General features: G+C 38.7%; 1 protein-coding gene across 1 annotated transcript; it reads right to left on the reverse strand.

Moving 5' to 3' along the window:
• Positions 1 to 1,464: 1,464 nt before the first annotated feature.
• kiaa1549lb (KIAA1549-like b) lies at positions 1,465 to 24,258 on the reverse strand. The gene is made up of 21 exons (XM_055154690.1): positions 24,157 to 24,258; positions 21,470 to 21,925; positions 21,271 to 21,386; positions 19,526 to 19,745; positions 19,274 to 19,407; positions 18,452 to 18,620; positions 16,173 to 16,232; positions 15,005 to 15,156; positions 14,289 to 14,460; positions 13,709 to 13,872; positions 13,180 to 13,215; positions 12,256 to 12,446; positions 9,832 to 9,953; positions 8,727 to 8,851; positions 8,240 to 8,469; positions 7,303 to 7,435; positions 5,170 to 5,541; positions 5,004 to 5,098; positions 4,609 to 4,754; positions 4,197 to 4,348; positions 1,465 to 3,116 (listed from the first exon to the last, which is right to left on the reverse strand). Exons 2-21 carry the CDS (start codon positions 21,699 to 21,701, stop codon positions 2,853 to 2,855), a joined length of 3,285 nt encoding a protein of 1,094 aa, XP_055010665.1. The 5' UTR covers positions 21,702 to 21,925; positions 24,157 to 24,258; the 3' UTR covers positions 1,465 to 2,852.
• Between the last annotated feature and the right edge of the window lie 1,335 nt (positions 24,259 to 25,593).

Below are 25,593 nucleotides of genomic sequence, written 5' to 3' on the forward strand. Positions count from 1 at the left end.
CAAAGCAATATAAAGAGAAAGTGAATATGCCTTGAAGGACATCGGTAGGTAAGGGAACCCTAGGTGAAGACGGAGCACTCAAACCTGCTGACTTTGACATTGTGAACCTGCTGGCTGTGGAGGAAATCACTCTTTTACATTTGAAATCACTGGGCAATTAATCTGCAGGGAAAGAAGTTAAGGACAGAGGAACGAGGTGCAGAGGGAGAAAGTCCAAATCAGCAGAAAAAAAGGTTTGAGGAGGAGAGAAAGCTGCTTGCAGTAACACTCATTAATTTCCCTAAAGACAGGTTTGAGAATATTAATCCAAATGGAAGAGATGTAAGCCTTAGCAGTGACTCTGCTTTGTGGTTCAAGCTAAATCCAATCACAGCACATACAGCAGTCACTGAAAGCACCTCTATAAATCTTCAAGCTAAGACAGTTACAATAAGGCACTGAGCATCAACAGGAGCAGGTGGAAGCAGTTTGAGCAGCATTGGACACAGAAATGAAAAACAGAAAATATAGATAAATGTCTGGCCCCCATATGTCCATCAAGATCAATTTTGGCCCTTGTGCAAAAGGAACAGTTTTTCACAGGTTTTTTTTTTTTTTTTTTTTGTAATCTTGTAAACATACAACTCTCCCTATCCTATAGGCTCACATAGCAAAACAGAACCTACACAAGCTATAGTGGAATAAAGCAAACAAAAAAAAACAAAAAAAGTGTGCTGTACTTGGCTGGAAAAGTCTTATAAAATCATTTTAGTTAACTGTAATAATAAAAGTAAAATAGTATTTCTCTGATAAACTAAAACAAACTAAAAGCAAATACAGATCAGTGTGTTTTTCCTGAGAGTTCTGTATATCTGCTGAATACAGCAGGTGTGGGTCGTAAAATAAGACTTTATTATGCAAGGGTAGAATATTCAGTTAAGTCTTTTATCTGGAAATGGCAGTGAGAGGCTCACAAATGTTTATGGTCACCAACTGGGACGGTGTAAATCAGAGTTTAAAAAAAAAAAGGTGTGTGGCCTACCAGAACATCTGGAGCCGGTGTCTACTTTAAGAAACGTATGTTGCCATACGATCTACTGAATGGTGTTATGGTGACCTCTAGTGGACAAAAGAACAACTACATATTTAAAATTTTATTACTTTTTTTTTTCTGTTTTTTTTTTTTTTTTTTTACTTTCTTGTAGGTTGTCAGTATACAATGAAATGTCTTTTACCTCAGCTTCCAAAAGGTACAGGGACCTGTCAGCTGCACTGACAGATCTCCTCAGAAGTGTCAGCATACGATGTTCTCCTTTGTCTGTCTGCCTAAAAAAGTCATGAAGACATGACAGACATCACAGGACTGCACCAACACATCACTAAAAGCAAGAAATGAGGCTGTACTCATAACAAAATCTTTTTTATTGAATTGAATAATGTTTGCTAATATTTCTCTCTCTTTAAATCTGTCTTCTTAAACTCTCTTCCATGTACACATTAAGATTAAGTAGTAACAAGTAACAAACAATGTGAAATAATAAAATCTGTAAGAAACAAAGCATAAAGCAATGACACCAAGAGGAATATATTTTACCTAACAATGTGTCCAACTGGTCAAAGTATCAACCTTCCCATAAACCCCAGCAAACTTTAATTTCCGTAAGTATGAAATGGTAAAAATGTCTTAAATAAAAAAGTGCCTTTGCTGCAATTAATTATTAAAAAACAATAATACAATTAAATAATGTAAATTATCATTAAACATAAACAATAAAAGAACAAGGCATTTTTTGTTAAAAAAAAAGCTTTGATGTCCCAAATCTGTTAGGTTAAAGGCATCTCTTTATGTTTCACAACTAACTCTCTCTTATGACAGCATTGATTATTATAATCAGCAAAGCATTCCATATGATTGGCACAAATAAAAAGAAGGCAATCTATAGCTTGTGAATGTTTATGCTAATACAACTCCGTGCTATAGGCCCCCACACACTCAGAGTAATCAGTTCCACTTCCTGTTTCCTGCTGGCATGTATGATTTATGAGAAGAGCTCATCAAGGACTATTGATGAAGATGATGCCACAGCAAGATACAACTGTTGTCACCTGCTCACTGAAAATATAGGACACATCAGGGAGTGTGTTGCAAACTGGATGCATTTTTGTAATTAAACAACCTAAAATGCACTGGTTTTGTGCACTTAATTGCATGATAAATATTCTGTTTGTAGAATTCAAGCTACATTGAAAAGAAAGAAAATTTTATATAATTAATTTAAGATCCACAAAACAATGTGGGACTGTCATTCTGAATTCTGTTTAGTAGCAGAACAATATAACAGGAAAAATTAGTTTGAGAAAATATTGAATACATTTTGATATCTGGCCTTAAAAACTATTTTCTTTAAGTTTAAAAAAGTAATAATTTATATAAGATTGATCACGTGTAGCATACTGTGGCACATAATGCAAACTGATTTATGTATTCATGGTTGCTAATCTTTGAGGCCTAGGACTTACATGAAGTTTATTCTGCACATGCTCAAATCGTGTGACTGACCATCTCACAGGAGGTGTTTAGTCCTCTCATTGAACTCGCTTGTCTCTTTTCAAGCTGATTGAAGAAAAAAAAATCCATAATTCTTATAGCTATATATTGACGTAGTATCTACAAAGAAGAGATGCACAGAGTTACTTGGGACATCCTCAGAAAGATATCATACATTGTTTTAAAGAAATCTGATAATTTACCAGTTCCTTTAAGTTTATGGTAAGATGTTCCTAAATCAAAACGTAAAAACAGTCCAAAGGAAGCAGTATCACTGTGTGCTGTTTGTAAAATGCTTTTTCTGTTCATAAGGTGGAGTTTATTTTCAATAGTCAAAAAAATCATTCTTTTTGGCCAACTTGGCAACCTCCTGGCGAATGGCCCGTACAAGTGCTGTAGTGGAGAGACTGCTAAGATGCAAGCCGTCCATGTCCTTGACCAGCGGGGGCAGGCTGTGCTGGGACACTGTGCTGGGGACGGAGGAGGAGAGGGGCTCCAGGGCCTGGTGGTACTGCAGCGGGAGCCTCATGGGGCTGTGCTGGGGGTAACGGGGGCGAGGGAAGGCATCCACATACCCGGGCAGAGGCACCTGGACCAAAGTGGCAAACAAGATACAAGACATGTTAAAAATTACATTTATTCAACAATCATGTAAATATTAACATAGATTTAGTTTTTCAGTTTATGACACGATTGTAGACGAAATAACATTCATATGTTTGCAACATAGGAAAAAGTACACTTTCCAATGCAAAAACGTACTGCAGACATGTATGTATTTAACCTCTAAATCAAAAATATCCAATGTAGCTGGTTTATAAGCATTGCAATGATTTAATAAATTCATCCCTGTTTCAAAAGTTAATGTTTACTACTTTATTCCACTGCTTTTAAGTGCGAGAGACATGTATTATCTAGACCAGGGTTTCCTGAACTTTTTGCAGCAGGAAACCCAAGATGTAACCAACCCAGCACAGCAAAATAAAGAATTGATGATACAATATCTTAAAATCAACTTGTGACTAGTGTAGAAAAAATTACACATGGAAGAAAAAAGGTGCCCCAAAATGCATTGTGCAGTGTGTATTCCACGTAAGAAAAGGTCAATGAAGAAAAAAGATTTAAAAAGTGTTCTCAACTACCCCAAGATACTGCTGTGTCCACTCACTGCCAGCCATAAATCAGTTCAGCAAATGGTTTCTAAATGACACTGGTTCTGCAAAAGACAATGCATGAAGAAGGAAACAGGCAAAAACATACTGTACAAAACAGAAAAGATCATTCAACAAACACGCAATGTCCCACAGATGAAAACACACATAAAAATGTCAACCACAAGATGCCTGACAGATGTGTAAAAGATTGGCATAACCTTTAAAAAAATTAATTATCACAAATCTTAAGATGTGTTCACATTTGTCCTTGTTTGGTCTGGGTTTGAGTCCTGGTCCTGTTCTAGTCCTGGTCCAGGTGTAGCTCCAGATTTAGTCCCAGTTTAGGACTAAGCTGGGTTTTGATGTGAAGCAGGTGTAAGTGTGAACGCACCCATAGTCTATGTTTTACAGGATCAGTTGTCTGGGCAGGATTGATTTAGAACATATTATTGAGCTGAGCAGATGGCGGTGTTGTTAGTAGTTGGTGGTAGTATTTTTAGTATGTGCTTTTTTACCGAGTCTGTCCACTGTGGTAACACGTCCTCGGGCTCAGGGGGATAGGACATCCAGGACGGGCTGTGGTACGAGGTGGGAGGTGAGGACACAAAGTACTCTGAGTATTCAGGCCTGCTGGCTGGGATGGCGTAGACCGATGTTATAGGGTTTCCTGGAGATGTAGGAAATAAAACAATATTAAGAAGTAGGGATGGGGGTCGTAAACAGCTGGTATAGTAATTTCAAAGAGACAATAAAATCAACCAAGCCATAGTGCAAGCTGAAAATCTTTCTTTGCATAATATCATTTGATAATGGTTTTGTAATTGCACCTCTAGGCAATAGAAACATTGCGGTATAACAGTACTGCAAGTATAATGAAACATTAACAGGATTGTATAAAAGGACATACAAAGATTTTCCTGTGCTTACCTGAGTAGTTGGACACAGGCTCCTCTGCAGTGATTGGTGGGAGTGCTCTAGGGCTAATCGCATATGGGTTGTTTTCATGAGGACTCTTCATATCATTAAGAATCTTCTCAGAGCTCCTTGTCTTTGGGCCCAAGTCAGAAGTGGACCTATGGATGAATGTTGCAATGATATATTGGTACCACCAGATGGCACCCACACTATGGGTACCAGGCAAATACTCATTGATATTCTTCCTCTTCCTTTCTTTCATTGAGCTACTTCATTATTAAACTCACAGCCAAATGTATTTTTGTCACAGCTTTGAATGGAATGTAAATGTGGATATAATTACAAGTATCTGATGAGCTTTGTGATGCTGCTCACAGACTGCCTTCACCTCTCCTTTTCAGTTATACCGTTTTAAGGGATTCCCAGGAGGAGGTCCGGTCCGAGGGGGTAGCGGAGGTGGTGAACCCAAGGCCATTTCGGGGAGCTGTGTGAAGCGAAATGCCTGAAACGGATCAGACAGAAGATTAGAGGGTTTCCGACAGTAAGTGCCCAAACAGATAGACATTCACGCACTGGTTTGGGCAGGCTGCACTGGTACACATCTGTTCCATAGGAGGGCACCCACTGCAGGCCTCCTCGTCCACAGCTCATGGTCCCCGGAGCGCTGGTCACTACTTCTGAGTATGGGAGGGGTGGTGCGGGGCTGTAGAGGCTGGTGGGGGGCTGCTGGGGGTGTGAGTGTCTCCCAGACGTGGACTGTCCTCCTGAAGCCAGAGTGAATGCCTCCTCCAGCAGCAGGTGCATCTGCTGCCGCACTTCGTCAATGGAGGGCTGTGAGCTGAGAGTGGACGTCTCCGAGTGGCCTTTCACACCTCGCCCACACATGAATGACCTTTGACCTACCAGACGATCCACGTTGGTCTCCTCGATCAACTCTGGCTCAGTCTGAAAAATGCACACACACTTTTGTTGGTAAGAAGGAAAAGACATTGTTCTGCATTTTTCTGTATGTGACTAAAATTCATGTTCAATGAGTTTAAAGTGCTTATGATAGATTGGACTACTCATTTTACTAAAACACACTTAAGATCATTATATTTAAGATTACCAAAAATGTTATATATTTTTTCCCCAGTTTGGCTATTTTTATGGTTTAAAATCACACTATGAAATTCCATAAGTACTAGGCAGTAACTATGTTGTGTGATGGGAAAACTGTACTCCTCTAATGTACACAGAAATTATCTAATTGGCCTATTAAAGCAAATGATAAGAAAACAGTGTTATTTTGTTGTAATAATGTTAAAAGTATCAGAAAAAAATTCTTACATCAAAAAAAAGAACTTTACTTCTAGTAATTTTCAACATGTTTTCAACTTTTCTTCACAAACTGCTTCTGATTGGTGTAAAACTATTATTTATATTTACAACAGGTATTACCCAACCAAATTAAGTCAAAATTGCAGTTATATTCTTCAGAAACTTCATTGCACGTATCTCATTTGACAGTGACAGCCTTTCTTTATCTCATTCTCAAGACATGTACTGTTAAATGAACAGGAAAGAGGCTGCCCTACTTCCTGTGTGAATAGAGGTTAGCCATAGGAGATCCAGAGAAGTGCACCCCATAAATCACCCCCCTGTGCAACAAAGAGAGTCAGAGACTCACATCTGCAGCCATGGGCCCTGCGGCGACACTACCTCCATTGTAATCACTACAGCCAGGAGTTGGGAAAGAGGGGCTGTTGGACCATATAATGAACACAGCAGAACAGGTGGCTGGGTGCTGTGTCACTGTATCACATACATTTAGGTTATTACACCTGCTGTTTTTGAGTCTAGGAGCAAATTCACTGGAGGCAACTATAGTTCATTTTCTAAGACACATAAAAAATTGTGATGATAAATGAATGATGCAGTAGTCTTTGGCTCTTTTCCAGTCAGTCTAATTCAATGCATTATTCATTAATTTTATGCACTCAAGTAAGTTAATTATGTAGCCACAGCTGCCCTAGGTGGACTGACAGAAATATGGCTGCCAATCTGCTCCTATGTTCCTCCACTAACTACTTACTCTCACACTAGATACAAGATGAGTAAAGAACACAAGAAAAATTAATACTCAGATTACACTGTCCCTCAATTTGGAATTAGACTAGACTTGACTCTTGATGCATGCCTATACAAAAAGCATTATTTTCTTTGGATTTTTGGATGATATATTCTAAATGTGACCTTTTACTACTTGCTAACAAACCATCAACCAACAATGAAACCAAAGCCTGCCTGTTTTTATAACGGAAGAAATAACGTTTAGTTTCAGACAGTGCCTTAGACAAACACAAGCATTACTCTGTTAAATGTGTATTTAAGCACATCTTTTAAAATACAGGCTTTTGTAGCCTATTAAACAGCTCACATACAAATGAGACTTCATGATGGAAAGTATACTGTAATGAAGCCATAAAAGAGAGAAGCCACAAAGCAGCCATCTTTAAATGCATTATAAATCAAAATGACAGAGTCCCATAAATTATAACTGTTAATCATGATAGGACCCTCTTTACTTGTGCTACTTGTGACACACTTGGCCACACCTGAGTAAGATGTAGCTACCTCTGTATTAAAATGTCAAGCCTAATTATACTAGCTTTAAAAATGAAATCAATATAAGATTATACTGATGCATGTGGCTTCATAACCTACATCATAGCCACTGTTTCGAATTCCTCTCCTTGGTCTCTCTCTCATCACTAGAAGGTCCATCTCTGTTCCTCCAGGGCTGGGGCTACTCAGGCTCTGTCTGCTGCGATAGGCTGGCTGTCCCACCTGTGAATGCCTGAAGAGGAGAGCACACAGTCAAGGCTAATCCCACCAAAGGCTCTATTTCAGTCAAGCTGCATTCTCAAATCTTTATATGACTCGAAGGGCAGGATTTAGTAGTGAAGTAAAGTTTGTGAAGCTGAACACTTAACTGCTCCTGACACAGAATGGCAGACAACACAGCAGTATGAGCTCCTTCAGCTCAGGCTTGTTCATATCAGTAACAGTTTAAGTCAATAATGTAGCTTGAATCACACTTCCTGCTGGTGGGTGGGTTCTAAATTTGTTCACATAAACATGCACTTTAATTAAATTATTTCAAATTATTCACTATTGATTACTGAGTGACAGTAGCTCACTTAGTAGAGTGCTTGTCCTCCAATCTGAAAATTGGCTTTTCAAAATCCTCTCCTACAGATGTTTTTTGTCCTTGGTAAGACATGTAACCTGCCTCTCCCCTAGTGTCTGCATAATGTAGCATAAGAATGTGTGTCTGAACAGGTGAGTGGTTCCTTGATGCAAACCACTTTGGAAGCTAATGCCTTGAAGGTAGAAAATCCCTATATCAATGTGACAATTTGTTTGTTCTTTGTTCAATTATTATGAGTCTGGCTTTTACCAGGAAAAGTGTTGCCAGTTGGAGAACAAACTAGAATCAGTTCCACTGACTTGGTCACCAACAGCATTAGCTCTGTAGAAGAGATAGGGGACAAAGTTGTTGGACCCCTTTCTGCTCCCTGACAGTTTAATGACAGCTTCTGAGAGGACAGTTATTAGAAGCATATTACATGTGCCATCACCTGCCATCATTTGAACTTACCTTTTATTAGACTTGACATAAGTTGACCCCCGCTCATCTGCAGGCTCTTGCAGTCTACCTTGATCAGCAGTTAATCTGTCCTGACTATGCCGCTGTATCTGTGACACTGGCCCATCATTGAGACTGTCCTCCAGTGAGGGGAAGTCATAATATCCCTTCTTCTTAGCTTTGATTCTCAGCTTGTTTCTGTAGTGCTCAATATCTGATTTTTGTTTAAGAGCCATGTTGATCTGTGAAGGAGAAAAGGTGGAGTGCATGGATACAGTGAACACAGCAACAGGATTACATGTAACGATATGTAACAACATGTAACAATAACGATTATTTTGGGTCATCATGGGTAGCTGGGATTTCAGGAAAGAAAATCATGATGAAAGGAAGTTCTTGATCTTAAACTGTTAGCCGTGACTCAAACTTACACACATCCTGATTCATATACACAACACATAGCTTTTTGAATTTTCCACAAGTTAGTGCCATGCATTACCTCCCCATTGAAGGCAGCAGTGTCATGGCTGCGGTCACACAGTGCAGGGTGTGAGTAGTTGGTCTGAGTTACCATGGGCTTTACAGAGATGAGCTGCAGGGAGCCAGAGGAAGAGTCGTATGTATCTGAAGGACACAGAGGTGGTTCACTCATACAATGTCAACTTCTCTGACGATTATCAAGAAAGCCCTGCCAATGTCTCTTTATCTTTCCTCTGACATTAGCGGATTAAGTTAAATATGAGTCTACAATGGAGCTCTTAACTTCGGACATTCACTTTTTATCCTACGCCATAACAACTGACTCACTTTTTTTCCTCAGAGTTGATAATAAATGAAGACATACAGTACAATGTTGTTGGGGTTTTCTTTTTGAGTTATTTATACATAGACCATCATTTAATCTTTTGTTCATTATAAAACTGCAGACCTGTTAGGCCTCTCACTGGCATTTCACTGTAGCAAGCAGGGGAGTTTCATTTACGTGTTTTTACTGCTGATTTAAGGCAATGTGACATTTTTTAAGGAGATGGGGGTAGGTGAGCACTTGAACGCAGGAAAATGGAAGATGTTCGAATAAGTCAAAATACACTTTTGAATAAGATAGTGGTAAGGAAACATGATTATAAGTAGTAGTAAACTCCTGTAAATCCCCCATTGGGCAAACCTTAATTTACTGAGTTCCAGGCAAAGTGAAAATGGACACATGCGTAAAATTAGCTGACACAAATCATAAAGGAACCGAGTGGCTTGAAGATGTTTCTAAACCCAAGTTGAGTGACTTTGTTAAGTTTTGATTGTTTTGGTGCCATTGTATGACACCTCCTGTGGTCTGACATTCACTATTATGTCAGCAGACTGTGTCTCTCATGCATATTCATCAGGGCTGTCTCTACTTACTGCTGAGTGGCTACCTTTCCAGCTATAAAAACTGCTGCAGTGGCATTGCATACTGTATCTCATTTCCTACCTGGGTGAAAGAAAAGCAGAGGCTCTTTTCATCCCAGGAGGTCAGGGAAAACATTTTGGAATTCATGACAGAATTGCCCTTGCAAAGACACCGCAAAAAAACAAATAAATCTATTCTAATTTTGCGTGACTCTCACCATCTCTGTTATGGGACTGCTCTTTTGTCAGTTTCTGCTGCGCTGTGACTTTCAGGCCCCTGCCGGATTTCAGCTTCTCTGATTCGTTGCTGATGACGGAACCATCCTCACTCGGCAACTGGCTGCAAGTAACCATAGCAACAAGAGAGGCGGTGAGCACTCAGGGAAATGGGCATGCAGCCAGGTTATGTCATCCTTTCCTTAACACTTATTACCTTTTCAGTCTTTTACTTTTTGTTATCTTGTATACACATGATCCTTTTATTGGAAGCTTATGACACAGATAAGGTTTTGTCTTGTTTAATAATTGTTAATTTAATGATATTTGTATGTTTGTTTGTTCTTTTATTTAAAATTATCTCATGTCTTTTATAGATATAGTAATGAGCAGTAATTGAGATGTTAAATATTTTTACTGAAGATGCACACTGATGTTCTATCTAGTTATATAAACTTGGAACCGGAACAAAAACAATGTCAAGTGACCCAGTGAAACAATATTGTCATGAGTCCTTTGAGATACATTATAAAGTACAAAAGCCCATATAGTATGTATATTTTCAAAGCTAGACTGTTTTTCTATTAGCTGAAACACAAGCGCTTCACACAGCTTATGTCAGACTCAAATGGCATACTGTAGTCAGAAATGAAAGAGATCAAGCTATAGCCCAGAGAAAGAGTGACATCAAAGCACTGTGGACTGTCCCCTAATTGTCTGGTAAAAATGATAACACAATGGAATACGCTGGCCTCCCTGCTCCTCTCAGGCTCTACCCATATATGAGCTCATATACGGCTTAATAAAAAGTCAAACCTAGACCTTTCACGATAATTACTATATCAGCTTACTGCTCAATATATAACAGATGGAACAATATTTTTGGGATCAGTATTTATTGTGTGCACATTTTCCTTGTGCTACTGGGAAAATTTTGGTTATTTTTTTCGATATATAATAAGGTTTTAGCCATAGAAGGTTGTACTAATCATTTTTAAGACTCAATACAGATGCAAACTAAGCTCTTGGGTTATTGTGTATTATTGTTTGTCATCTATGTCTTTTTCCAAATATCTGACTCCAAAATCTCTGTTCATGACAGGCCTAGCAGTACCAGATACATACCGAAGTGCATCCAACATGTATAAATGTGCTATCTAAGAAAAGAAGATTTGGATTTTGATATAGTATAAAAAAGTATATTCCATCTCTCTGGCAGATGACAAGCTGCAGTAAACCTGGAAAGGAAAAGGCAAAAGGCAGCAACATGACAGCCTATACTCACTTTTGAATATGGCAAAATCAAATACATTATATGAGATCTGAAAGTCAAGGAGAAACCAGATCATATTATTTTACCAGCCTGTGCTTGACATGGCATCTGAGGACAAGTGATTTCAGAAAGACTCCCACAAAGTGACAGACAGGTCTCACCCTCCTGTGATCGAAAATTGCTTCTCTAGACTGGCACATTTATGTCAACTTGCTGTTTTGATCCCTTTCTGAGCTACATTTGCATTGTTCTCATGAATAAGTCCAGGATGAGGCATGAGGTTACAAACTCTAGTGCATCTATCAAACTCTGTTCAAATTATGCCAAGGTCACAATACAAGGTACATTTATGCATCTCCACAGTAAAGACATTTCTATATGCAATTATTCACTGAGCCCTTATAACTAAAAAGCTGTTTTTATGGCATTTATTTAGCATTAAGAGAAACTCTGACTTTATAATACAATTGTATGGTATGCATGCTGATAGTGAAGTTTCCTTTGCACTGCCATACCAAGGACACTCTCAGCTTCTGGCAAAGTGTGGTTCATGTTTGCCGCCCAGTTAGTATGGTCAATAAACTTAGTTAGACATCCAGAGTCTGCCTCTCTTTACAACTTTTGCTCTACTTGAATTATTTCCACATGCATGGTATGCATTAGTCACCACTTGTAATCTGAACAGTCAGTTTCTTTATATTTAGTGGTAAGAAGCTACATTTTACACCTTAACCCCATGTGGTGTGTCATGTGCATCTGTCGCAATAACAAATTTTGAAGCATGATATATTGTTACACAGAAATATTGCAATTAGTGATAGTAGTAAATAGTAAATCAATCTTTAAATAGACAGTATCATTAAAAAGCCTGAGAATGAACCTATAATTAGCCATAGCAGTTATTTATTCTACTTTTCTATTCTTACATTATTACATAAAAATGGCAAAACCTCCCCATTACTGCAAAGAAAAAGTAGCCACAATGATAAATTTTGATCCCCAAAATATATTGTTTCATCTTTTGTACATTGAATGATAAATCAATATATAGTAATTATCATGACAGGGCTAGTGTCATGTTCGTATCATTAGCCCCAAAACCAAACAAACCAACACTGATTGATGTAAGAGATTCATCTGTAGGCATGTATACCTTTTGTGTGTGTCTGTGGTGAGGCTCTTCTTGCTCACGGTGCCGTCCTGCTGCAGAGATTTATCCAACGACAGTGCTGTGTCCTTAATTTGTAGTGACATGACTAAGGTATCCTGACTGACAGGCAGGGCCTCCTCATCACCTCCCAGCTGGCCAAGGTGCTGCTTGGCATAGTCAAAACCCTGGACCGGCTCATGGTCACAGCGGGAATGTGAATGAAGAGAGAGAACACACAGGGCTAAGTAAGATTGATGCAATTTATATGAAGTCATAAAACCTTTCTGTCACATTCAACAGGGATTACAGACTTAAAAACTAAACATGAGCATGATTAGTATATATTTATACATATTAATCAACTCTAAATATAGTACATATTTAGATCAAGGGTTATAGCTGGTAAAAAAAAAGATTGTGGGTGTTTTTTGTTGTTTTTTTTTTGTTGTTTTTTTCCAAAAGCTATTTAATCCTAACTCTTATTTCTATCAACTATGTATAGAAGGCAGAGGAAACTACAAGCATTTTAGATATTTGGGGTCAACAGTAAAAAATTCAAAGAGTGTGGAAAAGATTTGACAAAGTTGTCCAAATTAAAAAATACAAGATATATAAGACTACTATGAGATCAACATGTTGATGTGCCAACATGTGCCCTCAATGAGGGCACTGAAAAACAGACAGAAGACTGAGCTACAGTGTTTAACTTGTTTTCTTTTGGAGGGCCAGAGGGTGTACAGGGTAGTTAGTCATATGTGGGACAAGTGGTAACATGGCTAATATTAGATGTTTTGGTGAAGAGGAAGAGGAACTGTGATGTGGTCATCAATAAAATGAAGTAATTTGTCTCTGGATACCTTTGTTGATATTGCACGTAAACCTTCCATTAAAAACTAGTACAGTATGAGTACAAACAGAAAGTGATACCTGGTGGTAGAAGCCCACATCTCTCCGATAAGACATCTAGAGGGAAAACAAGACAGGGTCATTGTTATTTTATTGAATAATATATAACATTTAATTTATTTAATAATAGTTCATGGACACTAAAAATGTTTTACTTTTACTTTTTAGGTTCTGTAAATAAGTAAAATTTTGTTAAAATATCTGTCAAAGAATTGTTGAGTTGAAGCCATATGATAAAGGCACAGTACAGTAATTTATGACTTAATCTTATATTAGCAACATCAGACATTTACAGGTGGGCAATATCAATACCATGGCATTATAATACCACTGTTTTGAAGATGAAAATATTTAAATACTGGGATATTGTTTCTAATAAAAATATGTATCAAAATGCTGCAGAAAGACCTGATTAAAGTTTTCAAAAACAGCCGTAAAATATATAGCCTATTGCAATTTGTAATTATAGAAGCTTTCCAAACTTTTGACAGGTTGTATAATAGGGTGACATTAAATTAGTGCAAATCACAATTCCCCTGATTGACAGTACCTTTGCTCGTGGGTTTAGGTTTCCTATAGCATCAGTTTTAAAGTCATTCTTATTCTTCCTGCACAGCACTGCAGTGATGATGATGATTATAATTGTGACGACAGCAATCGGGGCTAACACTGCAGCGATTATCCAAAGATTACTAGAAGGATTCTTGACCACGGCTAAACAAAAAAAAAGAAAAGGAAGAAATGCATTTAAAGTTTAAAACAAATAGATTAGATTTACATAGCTTTTTAAGATACTTAAAGTCACTTTACAGTTTCATGCATTATTCATTCCATATGCTGTAGTAGTATTGTAGCCATATTTGCACTGAGGTAGGCTGCCATTGGCCCCTTCAACCACCACCAATCACTAACTCACACATCACATTCACACTGAGCAATGTGGGTTAAATGCCTTGCCTGAGGACACAACAACAGAATGCACTAGAGCCACTGCTACCCTTCTGTGGCACCTAGTATTCCCAACAGTCTCCCATTTAAGCACTAACCACATTCAACCCTGTTTAGCTTCAAGATCAGACAAGATCAAGATTTTTTCTAATCTTCAAATGTGTAATTCATATTTGATTTACCTTCTGCTTGCAGCTGAACAAAGTAGCCCAGCCTGAGAGCCATTGTCTGGGAGTCCACTGTGTTCAGGACCTTGGCAGCAGATGTACCCGACAGGGGAGAGCCACTGTGTTGAACGTAATACGTCAGTTCTGCTGGATTTTTCTGTCCTGAGATTCTACGGATGCTCACCATCTGATAGAAAAGGAAATTCATTTTGAGTCAAAGAAGAAGAAAAGTATACCATTTATGAAGCAAGCTGGATGAAAACAGACATCCCGAATATGACACTTTACACTACTTTACATACCCTCAAAATAAAAATACAGTACATGAACATTTTAAAGGGTTACAGGTATAAGAGCATATCCTGGTTACTTTGGGCCTTTGGAGCAACATTTCACTTTTTTTTTTTATAAATATAAATATAAATACTGCTTCTTTAAGGGGGTGATCTTTGTGTCTCTATGTGAGAAAATAAACAGAAAACAGCCTTTAAAGTTACTATCTCTTTCATATAATGAATAAAAATTAATAGAACATCTTTATGTGCAGATTGCACAGTGTTGCTGTTTCCAGGTGAAAGCTTGCATGTCTAGAGAGCAAACTGACAAAGATGAAATTCAAGTCGCATCTAGCACAAAATGAATGAACATATTGTACAAGTAGAATGATCCATCCTGCTGGCAACAGTTTCATTCATAGAAACATGCCATGCACTCTAAACACCCAGTCTCACCTGAACAGTGAAGCTGCCCACTGTGGTAGCTCTCCTGACGCGTGTGCCCTGTTGCCCTGCCAACACAAACAGCTCTGCCAGCCGCTGCTCCATCAGACTGGCAAAGCTCTGGTACTGTCCCTCCAGGCTGCTGTTATCAACATCCTGGATCACTGTGAATGAGATGATAGAAAGAGTACATCAGATGGAGGGTGCAGACGGATAATGGCATGTGGTGCTAGAATGGGACATATGGGCTTCGGAGTGTGAATGTTACGAAGGCAGCTTGTGGAAAGAGGTTAAACCAGCTAAGAACACTGCATTTCTGAAGATTTCAACAGATTCACTGGGAAATGTGTATTAATTACATGCATTGTGGAATGATATTGCTAATTTGCTCTTCGTAATTAAGAAATGTTGTAACATTAGAGTTACTATACTTTTCCTCTATATGAATTGGCAGTTTTTCCATATTGTGAAATCAATACACTTTTAGTTAATGCAAAATACAAAAACATTGAAATAAAATAGGATATGTGCATCCAGCCTGCTTTATTGTTGCTATGAAGTTACTTTACTAACATTGTTATGACTTCTACTGTAACCCTGTTATAAACCTAAATTAAACTCTCGTAACCACAGTTTATACAAAACCAGCCCATTGCCGGCTTAGTTCAACAGTAAGTGAAGATATTAATTTCCATACTGACCTATAGTCTAGTTCAGAGGAAGCCATATCAAAAATACAAAGAAGTGACATTTAAAGTTCACTTCTGGGCGTATCTCTCCACCTTTGGTCATCAGGGAGGTGCTTGTTGCCTTTTCCAGATTTGAGGTGTGCAGCAATAATGCTGCCACTCATACATCTTGTTCTATGTGAGTAAATCCCATTATCTGGACTCTGACCTTGAAGTGGCTTTGGCTTTCATTGCTATAAGTGCAGGGTTAAGGGCTACCTAGTTAGATGTAAAAAGGCAATCCATTACGCAGCCCTTGAAATTACTGGCATATTTAATACATTTCACTGTATCGATAAAGCTGTACACATAGTCCTGCAATGTTGGAAATAAGTCACAATCTAACAACTACATAGTAAGTGTTGAATCTACTAAGTAAAACTAAGTCAATAAAATATCAAACATTGTCAGAATATTTTTATTACTACTATAATGACAGACTCGCTACATACCTGTGATAACCCAGTAGTCTCTGGTGGCAGCGGAGGTGTTCAGATTGTGATACTCCAGTGCTGTAAAAACATAAAAAGGGGGAAATTAAGGAATTGAAGGAAAATTTTAAAAATTGGAAATAGTAAGTGAGCACTTGTCAACTGTATTTTCTTTATTATTATTTTTTATTGTTGTTGTTATGATGATGATGATGATGATGATGATGATGACAATGATGATTAGTAGTAGTAGTAGTTAGCAATGTTATTATTATTAATATAGTTATTAATGTTGTTATTTTATTTTATATTTATTGATTTTAATATTTAACAAAGAAAAAAAAAAAAAACTGACAAAGATAAAAATATATTTGTTGTCAACTGTATTTCTAATATGATTAGAATCCAGTCAGTCAAAGTTTCCAGTTAATAGAGCACCAAATTGTCATTTATCTCAGATAAAAGAAGTTATATTTTTTGTTCTGAAATATACAAGAATTTTTGCAATGTCTTAGAAAATTGAGAGACATGTAATATGAATTAGCAGCTGTGGTTGGACCGTCCCAAGTTAGGACAGTGATTTGTCACAATCTATAGTTTGATTCCAGACCCTTTTGGATTTGAACAGAATGTAGGAGGGACTGTGGATAATAGTTTTAACTATGACCTTGTTTATGGAGTGTATGGCTTGAGTTTTTCAAAGGTATTATCAGTAATGTTTTCCAATAAGCTTCTGTAGAGTGATAAAATGCTAAGGAAACCTCTGCAGCATAGATGATATATTAGGGACCACAGGGCTGTCCAATCAAATGCTGAATGCCTTCCACTACTGTAAATGTGATTTGTTTTTCAAGAGCTGCCAGTAATGAAGCGTGCTGGAAGTTTAACCAAGGTAAAATCCTCCACTCTTGAGCCATTTGAGGTAAAAGCTATTTCTCCAAGGTTCCGCACACAGTACCTGACTCATCCCCTCTAACCCACATTTTATTGCTCTATTCCTAAAGTGGATGTGAGGTGTTGCACTTTTCATTAGTACAAGACATTTTCAGGACTCTCAAAGGACTCCAAATGTTTTCATTGTCTACATCCATCTACCAACTATCTCCAGCCAAAAGCTATTATAGGGAGAGGAAAACAGATGAAGTTTAAAGTGAGACAAATTATACAAAATTACATTAATAATTCCTCAACAAAAGTGTTTCTAAGCTGAAAATCATAAAACAAGAAAGCTACCTCTTACTATTGTGACCAGCCAAAACATGGCAGAAGAGGTCCAACAAATAGTGACAAATGGCCTGGCACATAAAGAGACAACTTATAATAACATTATTAGAGCCATTACATTCTTTGATGTACGGCATCAGCCACAGTTAGCATTTCTCCAGCGAATGGTTTAATCTCTCTACTGGCACAAGCACAGACTATCTCAGCAAAATTACTATCCCAATACAGGCCCTGACAAAATGTGTTTGGTTTTATGATATAGTTTCCCAATCCTTAACTGAATAACAATAATTGTTAAACATTAGTCTTTAAGTTAATGTGATCACAAAAATAAATTCTAAATTAACTCCCACAAGCAAACCACGATTAAGAGGCACTGTTAAAACTTTTTTTTTTAAACTACCGCTTTGTATTTTTGAAATTTTAGTTGATTTATGCTCTTCGACATATCATGTTTTTTTTCCAAGAAAGCTGGAATCAGTCCAAGTAAATATGAGGCCAAGATAGTGCATATAATTTGATTTTAGGACTAGACTTTTATTCTCAAATAGTTAACACAGGGCGGATTAATACTGATGGAATACTGGCGGAGTAAATACAGGCTTGCTAGTCTAACTAAAAATAGGGTATTTCAGGGTTTACATGAGCTAAACAAGTCCAAAAATTATATTTAATAATTTTCTGAAGCTCTCCTTGAGAGCAGTCCGTATGATTTTTGAGTTACAGAGGAAGTAAAAGTAGAAGTACCGTGTGGCTGGTTAGTTGTTGAGACTAACTCCCTCCCTCCTAATTTACTTTTCTAAGAACAACTCAAACACAGGCAAACAAGACTGTGTCTCATAAGGTTGGATAAAGATGACAGCAGAGAAGTTCCTTAGATGCAAGTTACAGTTTTAGTGTTAATCTGTAAAAATAAAAATAAAAATATCCATGATTCCAGTCAGCCTAAACTGCACAAGCCAAGAGTATTTACAAATTCACAATGTGGTTTGATTGTCAAGTATGACACTTTCAGTACCTTTTAAATATGGTGCACAAAAAAGCTGTTGTTTTTCTGGGCATAAATTGCAACTTACGCTCTGCAATGATAAGTGGCGGATAGAAGAGGAAGTAGCCCACTAGCTCAGCTGACAGCTGACCGAGGAGGTTTGAGGCAGTGGTGCCATTAAGGAAGACAGTGCCATTCCTCACAGTGTAGACCAGTGACACAGCTGGGGAGCTGGCAGCCTGGGACACACTCAGCATCTGAAGCAGGACAAAGCAGCACCAACAACAAGAGGATTAGAGGTGCAGTTTTTTTAATGTAAACTGGAGAGTGATACGATGGAGTGAACTGCTATATCATCAATTCACGGCATGAGCAGGCACAGCAGGAGGGGGCTTCAAACATGTTCACTTTGTCATCACAGCAAGAAGACAAATTAGGTTTCATATAAGAGCACCATGATGACACCTCATTCAAATCAGCTCTCATCAAGTCCTATAATGTCCTTATAGACACTGTGTAACAGACCTTCCCTTTATATTTGAGGGCACTTACATAATGTATAGCCTGTTGTGTATGTTCAGACACAGACGATAGAGTAAGACCTAAGGAAGCATGTATATAATATTTTTAAGAGTGCCCTTAAAAACAAAGGAGGCAGATAAAGACAAACAGATAAAACAGTAGTGAGTTCAGATCTCTGTGAGGAGGTCAGACTCTGTAGCTTTAAAAAGTCAAAGCAAAGACAAATAAATCACAGCAGGCAGCACCTGAAAAGAGAGCCTGCTGTGGGCTACAGACAGTACCTGAAGAGTAAGATGGTACTTGAACAGTCACTCCAGACAGTACCTGAACACTACAGACAGTACCTGAACACTACAGACAGTACTTCAACAGACACTACAGACAGTACCTGAACAGAGAGCCTGCTGTGGATGCTGAACACTTTGGCCTGAGCTTCAAAGAACACTTTCTCCAGGCGCTGCTCCATGGTCTGAGAGAAGCGACAGGAGCGTGGATCATCGGCTACTCCCACAAACTGCAGCACTGCAACACCAAACAGCACATCCATCCTCACTCACATATGTCATGTTTCTGTAAACAGATTTATGAAACATTGCTTTAGCTTAAAATGAAGAAGTTTACACAGTCCTACAGTGCTGACCTGTTTTTAGCTGTAAACTGGGAGCTGGGCTGCTCCTCCATAATGCCACTGGCAGAGGCAGGGCAGTCACCATGGGGAGGTACTGCCGCAGGTCTGCAATCAGCTTATCACGACCATATGCATTCAGTCCATCCAGCACCACGGAGGGAGGGTAAACCACGTCTGTGCCAGTCACATGATACGCCACTGTCATGTTGGGTGAACCAAATACTGTTTCTACCTGAAAAACAAGCACTCATATGAGTAACTGTTTAAGATAAAGTGTAGCATGAAAGGTAATTCCTTTCTGCCATTACACTGTATCATTTAACTTTTTCATGAGCTAAAAAAACAAATGGTTCAATTCAAGCCCTGAACAACTGTGAGGTAGCAGCACTCACACTGTTATCTAGATATAGCCCTGCCGTATCTGCCACAAGGAGAGCCATTGAAAGGTCTGAGTCAGTGTTCAGGCTCTTGACAATCTAAAGCCTTGTGTGTGCTCTGTGAAAGGCCCTTTATTATCACTTCATCCTCTCCAGCTACACCATGTGAAGGTGTTATTAAAAGACTGCATTTCCAGCAAGGCACTGTTAACACACAAAACCACTATCTCAAAGAGCATTAAGAGGCTCTCATCAGATTAGTCCTGAATTTTGGCTGCAATAAGTTGTTGGTCAGTGGAGAGGCCTGGCTTTAAGCCATAACAACAGCTTTCTACTTTTCTTTTAGGAATCCAAAATGGATTTTGACTTGCAGTTCATTTAATCTATTTCTCATATTTTTTTTAGCATCAGTGCAGCACACTGCTCTGCTCCAAACCATTTATAACCTATAATTAAACACAGAGGCAATTTCCCTCACCAACAGCTTGCTTCCTATTGGATGAGAGAGCAGTGGTACTAAAAAGAACGGAGCAGTGGTGAAATGGGTGACAGAAGTGCACTGAAGCATGACACTTGGAGACCGGAGGGAGAGGAACATGTGAGAGGGTTGACCTTCACATTGGCAGGACAAACACACCTAACTCCAGTGATCTGATACTTAAACAGTATATACACACTGAGACCTCTATGCATGACTTAACTGTAGGTAAGTGCATAATATGCCCAGTTATAGAGGCACTTAACACTCAGAGCCACTAGAGAGATAAGAGGAATGGTCTCGAATGAAAGGTACAGACGATTGCTCGGCCTCATTCATTTTCAGACGGGTTTTACATCACTAAGGCTGCGGTGCACAAACACAGTCTGACTGTTTGTGAACCACTGATGCTACAAAAGTACTATCAATCTTAGCAGCCTGTTTACTGTCACAGGTTGGTAAAAGATACATTATTTCCTTAACAAAAACAAAAAAACAACAACAACAGAATACATTTGCTATAAGTTCAACAATCTGCAATGTGGGAAGAGTTACTCAAATATATGACAGCAGCAACCGTCTTTTGGGACGTGTATAACCTCATTTCTATATTAGTCCTGATCTGCTCTAGCTCTGCATGAAGGTCCTTGATTTACAGGCTAATTCACTCCTGACAGGCATGTGCATAGCAATGAATGTCACCAAAATGTGTAACTTGAATAATTCTTTTGATGTACTTGTTAAGTACAACTGGAAAAATCACAAATGCTAAATAGAAGCACAGCTAGGACTTGTAGTTGTGTTGTACTTAAATAATCCAAGATCTACAATGTACTATTTGATTTTAAACAAGAGAATAATTTGTTATGTTGGAGTACAGATGAAAAGGAATGTCAACTGACCTGGGCCTGAGCTGAGCTGTCATTGAGAGCTTTTCTAAGGCCTTGACTCAGTCCTCTGCGCAGGTTCTGTCTCTGTATGCTGTCCAGTCTGTTCCTCCGCACATAGATGGAGACCACTGGGTCAAAGAATAACACAGCACGTCACAAAAAACAAGTTACTGAATTAGTTTTTATGCTCAAAAGACGGATGTCAGATTACCTGTCTTCACCCACATTCTCTCAGTCACGTTGCACTGTTGAGGGGGGGATTCAGTTGTAGTGGTAAAGGGGGAGACAAAAACTGTGGTAGCCACCTTTAGAGGAGTTCTTGGGACAGGTGGTGTAAATGTCCTTCGGTTTATTGGACTCCTGATGGCTGGGGTTGTAATGGACCTTCTTGTTGTAGCAGTCATAGTTGCAGTGAAATGCATTGTGTTTTTTATAGGTGGCATAGTAGTAGTAGTAGTAGTAGTAGTAGTGGGGCTAATTCTCGTGGTAGTAAACTGGACAGAGGCTGTTGTGGTGTCCCGGGGAGGGTTCAGAGATGATACCTGAGATGTGTGTTGAGTGTCGCCAGCCAGGATTACTGTTGGAGAAGTTGCTGGATCGATTTCCTTCAGATTTGGCAACAAAATTGTAGATGCTGCTGCAGATGTTAACTCACCAACTCTGGACGCTGTAAGGACAACAAAATCCTCAGTCAATTCTTGTGGATCACCAGAGCCTAATGAAAATGTTGGTGATGGAGATCCAGGAGGGACCACATAGTTAACAGATGGTGAGGTGAGTGGAGATATGGAGTTTGACAGATACAAGACGGGTGAAAATGTTTTGCAATTTGAAGTGAGGAGGTGGAAATGACAGGTGACAATAAAGATGGCAATGAAGATGTTTTACTGTTTACTGCTTTCCCAAAAAAATGCTATACAGACCAGAATTTTAGGAAGAATCATGGGTGACAGTAAAGCTAACACTGGATATGGCATCAGTTTTTGGATAAAATGAATCTAAATGTTTGCTGAGCAGAGTGGAAGAGGTTGTGTGTAGAGTAGCAAAAGGCTGCTGTCCATGGTGCTGATTTGCATTTTCATATGAAAGCGTGTTGATTTGTAAATGACTGAATGGACGCTCAAAGCTAGCAGATGTAGTTTCTGGTGTAAATGCATTTAATTGAAAAGGCTGAAGCTTGCTAGTTTCCCTTTTCATATAGTGTGCCAGTGGTGGTGTGCCAGGGCTGAAAATAGCATTGCTGTGCTGTCCATCACTGGAAGAGGTAGTCGCTTTTTCCGAAGAAGCCGGGTAGAAAATTGTTGTTTTCCTCCCTAAATAAAAATTTGATTTATCACTACCTCGACTGGTGATTGGTCCCTGAGAGCCAGTTTCAGAGTTTGTCCTCGGTGTGAGAGACGTGTCTATCCAGGAAGAAGGCGGCTTATTAGGATTCTGGACTGTCACAGCTTCTTCGTTTTTGGGGTGGTTCAATGTAGCATTAAAACTATAGGTAGAAACTGGGATTCCACTTTTACCTGTTGACCCTTCATTCAACTTAAGTTTATCTTTTGTTTCTTAAGATGACAGCATTAGGATAGCATTAAGATCTCTGTATTGAGCTGACTCCTTTTCAAATAAAGCAGGTGCTAACATTGTTGCAGTATTTATGTGAATGCTTTTAGCTGAGTTTTCTCTTTGTCTCAAGTAGTCATCTGTACAAGGCAAACCACGGTCATCCTTATCCAAAGAAGCTTTAGCTGAGGCCAATGTGAGTTCAGATTTATTTAAAGGTGTGACTAAATTTCTTTTGACTGGTATTTTTGACATAGGAGAAGACATTATTGTTCTTTGAAATACAAATGTTTTTTTGATTGTTGGCTCTGGGTATACACTCAAAGGAGAGGTTGTCTGAATTTCTTTTTGTCATTATTTTCTACTGTTGCTGTTGCACTGACCAGCTTAGGGGTGACACTATTATTATGAGGCCTCAGCTCTGATAGGGAAAGTAACTTATTCAGGCTGGATGATATAGTTGTGAACTCTGCTCCCTGAATTTCTCCTTGCTTGTAAATCATATTGATAGCAGGAGCTTTAGGGCCGCTGTGACCTGCTGCCTTCAGTAAATCACTATGATGAGATGCATACTCCAAGGACCCCGTAGTGTAATGGATATGTGTAGACTTGGTGATGGCTGGATCAGAAAGAGGGCCTGCATCAGATGCTGTTGCCGGGGTAAAAAATGATTGTGATGTGTTGTGCAATGCTCTTGTTGTTACATTCAGATCTACAGTGTGTGAACTGAAAGGTGACATAATTGCTTTTTCACGGATCTGGTGAACAGGAGAGAGCATCTGAGTCTGGCTTGCATTTGACATCTGCTTGGTGACATGACTAGAGAGCAAATGAGATGTAGGTGGGTCTGATGTTAGATTTTGGGTAGAATCCCTTTTGAATTTGAATGAAAAGTTGAGATTTTGAACAACATATTCCACATTAAAAGGTGTAAGACTTGCTTCTTTAGATTCTATCCTATTTAGCTGAGATTTTGTGACTATGTTTGTGTCAATGCTCAATTTAGACCCATTAGATAATTGCTTATGAGTGAGGAACATAGTATTTTGCAGCCCCTTACATGTTACAGGTTGTGCACTTTGAGGTGGCACATATCCAGCCATCCTTACTGTCAGATTAGGCCTTGACTCAAATATTTGACCTTGAGAAGAGTGTATTTTCGGCTCAGTGGCTGGTGAAAATGAAAAAAGCGCTTGTACAGATGGAGAAGATGCAGCTGGTGATGAAAACGTGGGCACATTACGGTCTCTATCCATCAAAACCAAATGTTGTGAAGCAGGAACAGTTCGAGGTGCTGGTGTGACAAGATCATTAGTTGTGTATTAGTTGTATTTTTTGCCAAACCTGAACTATTAGATGGAGAAGAGACAGTGGATGAAGGCAATTGAATGGTAGGGTCCTGGTCTCTGGTGATGGTGGGGGAGGTTCGACTTTGTGCGATTGGACGTCTCACGGTTCCCGCCATGACAGTGAAGACAGACGAGAAGGCGGGCTGTCCAGAGAAGCTTTCCCCTTTGGACTCAGAAGCACCATCCAAAATCAGGGCGGAGAAAGGCACTGCCCCCACTGCAGACAGACCAGCCAGGGGATGAGGAGCAGCTGTGACAGGGTCCCCCACAAGAGACGAAGAACCAGAGGCATCATAGGTAGAACCACCTGTTCAGAGAAGAAAGACACAAGAAAATCATGAAACCACATTGTGCAAAGAACAATGCCATCAGGTTAGCGGGAGTAAATTAGCATTAGTCGCCATTTCATTATTGAGTTTTGGCAAGGGGCAACAATCTCTACAATCAGTCAATAAGTGTTGTATGTATATGAATGTGCAGTCTATTTAGAAAACATTGCATCAGCATTTATTGAATTTTCTATAGCATGTAGTGCATATAGGACAACCCATTAAAGGTGCACTGTGTAACTTTTAGAGAGTCCACCACCTGCGTGTCCCCATGGAAATGTAATTGTTTTGCTTTGAGTGTAATACAGTAGGGAAATACACTTGGGTATCACAATGGAGACAAGTTACTGGTCATATCTATGGAGAGACAAGCATGCACATAGTAAGAATTCATGTTTTTCTAGGTATTTTTGAGATTTTTGAATAAATAAAAGGCAGATATGTTGCTATATAATATATATAAATATAATGTTATACTGTGGACCATTCCATGCAAATCAGTAACATCTCCATAACAACAACCAAGTAGCCTACCCTCCAATTTAGAAGTTATATAGTGTGTCTTTAATCCGTATTAATAAAAACATATAATTTAAGGGTAAATAATGCTACTATTGTGCAGGTAAGTTTGTTTATATTTTGTAAAACAATAGACAGCAGTTAACAGTAATCCTGGCGACACATCAACTTATACATATTACTTTTCTGAATGTCTGAATCTATATTTTGTAGTAAAAAAGCGTAAAAAATGTGTATTCAGTAAATTATTCTGTCAACATAATATTTTCCAAACATAACAGCTCAAGCTATTACAAAACAGCATGGCATCTCGCATAACAATCATTTACAGGTGACAGGGATTGGCAGGATCAATTTATAATACAATTAATTAATAACACCATGGGCCCAAAAGTGATGGCTGCTGTCAGTATACAAACTCAATTCATCACATAGGCAAATTGTATGTGAGTGTGTGTATGTGTGTGTGAGCTAACATATGAATGAACAACCACACGGAAGACAGCAAGGACAGAAATTTATGTATTCCCCAAGGAGTGAAAAAATACTTCAAAGTAGAACAAACAGAATTATTCAGAAGATGG

This window comes from Boleophthalmus pectinirostris, unplaced genomic scaffold (assembly GCF_026225935.1).
Source record: "Boleophthalmus pectinirostris isolate CB_2022bp ecotype Guang Dong unplaced genomic scaffold, ASM2622593v1 HiC_scaffold_19, whole genome shotgun sequence".
Lineage (NCBI taxonomy): Eukaryota > Metazoa > Chordata > Actinopteri > Gobiiformes > Gobiidae > Boleophthalmus > Boleophthalmus pectinirostris.